A 2,500-nucleotide genomic window follows, 5' to 3' on the forward strand; every position below is an offset into this window, starting at 1 on the left:
TTGGATATAGCTGCCATGTAGACCGTTATCTCGATTAAAGTCTTGGCCCCATAAAAGGCGCATTTATAATCCGATTTCACTGAAATTTGACACAGTGACTTATGATAGGCTTTTCGACATCCGTGTCGTATATAGTTCAGATCGGTATGAGGTATATGAGTATTAGGTATGAAATTTTCACCGGATTTTGATGAAAGGTGGTTTACATATATACCCGAGGTGGTGGGTATCCAAAGTTCGGCCTGGCGGAACTTAACGCCATTTTACTTGTTCTATTTGTTCTCCATCTTCTGCCTTCTTCTAGGGTGAACTTAATGGACCTAATGTCTCCTAATGAAGCGGCTAGTAGTAGTAGGTTGCTATTCCCTCCAGCCTAACCTAAGCCTAATCCCCAACGACCTAGAAAAAGTATCTGTTCAAAATGTCAAGCGGATATCATAGCTCGTTCTATCGCTACTGTGTTTGATACAAATGGACGGACCCAAGACGGACGCACAGACGAAGGGACTCGTTCTATCACTACTGTGGTTGACACAGATGGACGGACAAACGAACGGACCCAAGATGGACTCACTGACGGAGGGTGGATCGACTTTGAATGTCAAGACGATCAAGAATATGTACTTTATGGGTTCGCAAATCATAATTTTGAGGTATCACTAACGGAATGGCTTGGTTAATATACTCCCATCTTATTTTGGGGATGCAAACATGGCTTAAAACAATCCTCAATTGGTTGTGCGTCGATCAGTAGACTTAAAGGTGGATATTTTACTGCTCTCGTATTGCAAATCATGGCCACTACCTTATAACACTCTGTACCACTCAGTAGTGGTAGCTTTCCAGAGTTACAACATGGCAGTTAAAGTGTTTAAATATGTAAAGCAACATCCTCCATTCAGAATAAGTACTGCAATTCTTAAGCCCCCTTTTCTGACTCTACCTCAATTTAAAATATGCCTCTTCTAGTGTTTGCTCAGGATGCAACAAACATTTGCATTGTAGCACTTTTGCCAAAGATCGATATGAAGGAGAATATCTGCATGCTAATGCGCCGAAAGCATTTCACAGTAACGTCCAACTTAAAAAAAAAAACTCCCAAAGAATGCATGTGTATATACAAATGTATGGTATATGAAAAATCCCTGAAGGGTATTGATGCAAAATGCCAAACTTGTGTGAGTGTGTGGGTGAAAGTGTAGCCGACACAGAGAATAGGACAATGCCTTGTAAAAAATTCAATGTACAATAGTACTGTGAGATAGAAGCTGGGCACTTAGCACAGCCAGTTGTTAAGCCTGGCAGTGAGATTCTTTGCTTCTCCATCCGCCATGCATGCATGTAGTCATGGTCACTTGGACAAGGGAAAAGACTCTTAAACGACGTCACGACACGCAATCACACGTCAAGCCAAAACGCAAAGGCTTCAATTCTGCTGCACATTTAAGCAGTAAATTGATCTAAAGAAACGGGGTAACTGTAAGTGTCAGCGATGAAACTTCAATAAGCCGTATTAATGCACTTGGGGCATGGGAAAATTTTGCATTGAGGCCGCACAAGGGTTTAAAACACACGCAGAGCTTTTAAAAGGTTCGGTACTCACAATAGGTTTGGTCGATACAGCGACTATGCACAGTGACAAAAAGGAGTTACATTCTCACTAGGTAGAGATTTATCTACCTCTGCCGAAATTTTCTTATCGTTTTTCTTTATTTTTCATTTTACACTTCAAATATTTTTCATTGCTTTCAACTATGCTCCCCTCTTTAACCTTAAAAACACCTTCTGACTTTTTTTTCTTTTTTTTTTGTATATCTTTCAGATACTATGCCATTGTAAAGCCCTTAAAATATCCCATTAGCATGACAAAGCGAGTCGTTGGCATAATGATACTCAACACTTGGATTTCGCCAGCTCTGCTCTCCTTCCTGCCCATCTTTATTGGCTGGTATACCACCGATTTTCACAAGAACTATGTGAAAGAGCATCCCCATGTGTGTTTGTTCATTGTCAATAAACCGTATTGTGTCATCTCGAGTTCGATATCCTTTTGGATACCATGTACGATAATGATTTTCACATATTTGGCCATATTTCGCGAAGCGAATCGCCAGGAGAAGCAGATGATGATGCGACATGGCAATGCAATGCTAATGCATCGGCATTCGGCAGTTGCGGGAACCGGAAGTAAGTACAACAAAAGCAAACAAATATTAACACGCTTCACATAGAACGTATAAACTGAGTGAAATGCTCGACAATAAAGATAAACTTTTTTTTTAGGTAACCTAGTCTCTTACATTTAGCTACACTTAGCAGTACTTTAAAAATTGGCAATTGGCATTTTTTTTTTTTTTTGGGTCAGATATAATTTCATGCTAATGGCATCTTAATCTCTTACAAATTAGTGCATTGCTTTGAAGACCCATTTATACCTTTTTTTTGCGTGTATGATAATGAGTGGCTCATTATCCTAGAAGGCTAATTTATCAACTTACTC

General features: G+C 39.7%; 1 protein-coding gene across 1 annotated transcript in view; it reads left to right on the forward strand.

Moving 5' to 3' along the window:
- Positions 1-2,500, forward strand: part of LOC106090330 (octopamine receptor beta-2R) — a 578,458-nt gene that overhangs the window by 568,105 nt on the left and 7,853 nt on the right. The window contains exon 6 of the mRNA XM_059363600.1: positions 1,823-2,187. Coding sequence (XP_059219583.1) covers positions 1,823-2,187 — 365 coding nt within the window. The remainder of the gene's footprint in view (positions 1-1,822; positions 2,188-2,500) is intronic.

This window comes from Stomoxys calcitrans, chromosome 2 (assembly GCF_963082655.1).
Source record: "Stomoxys calcitrans chromosome 2, idStoCalc2.1, whole genome shotgun sequence".
NCBI lineage: Eukaryota > Metazoa > Arthropoda > Insecta > Diptera > Muscidae > Stomoxys > Stomoxys calcitrans.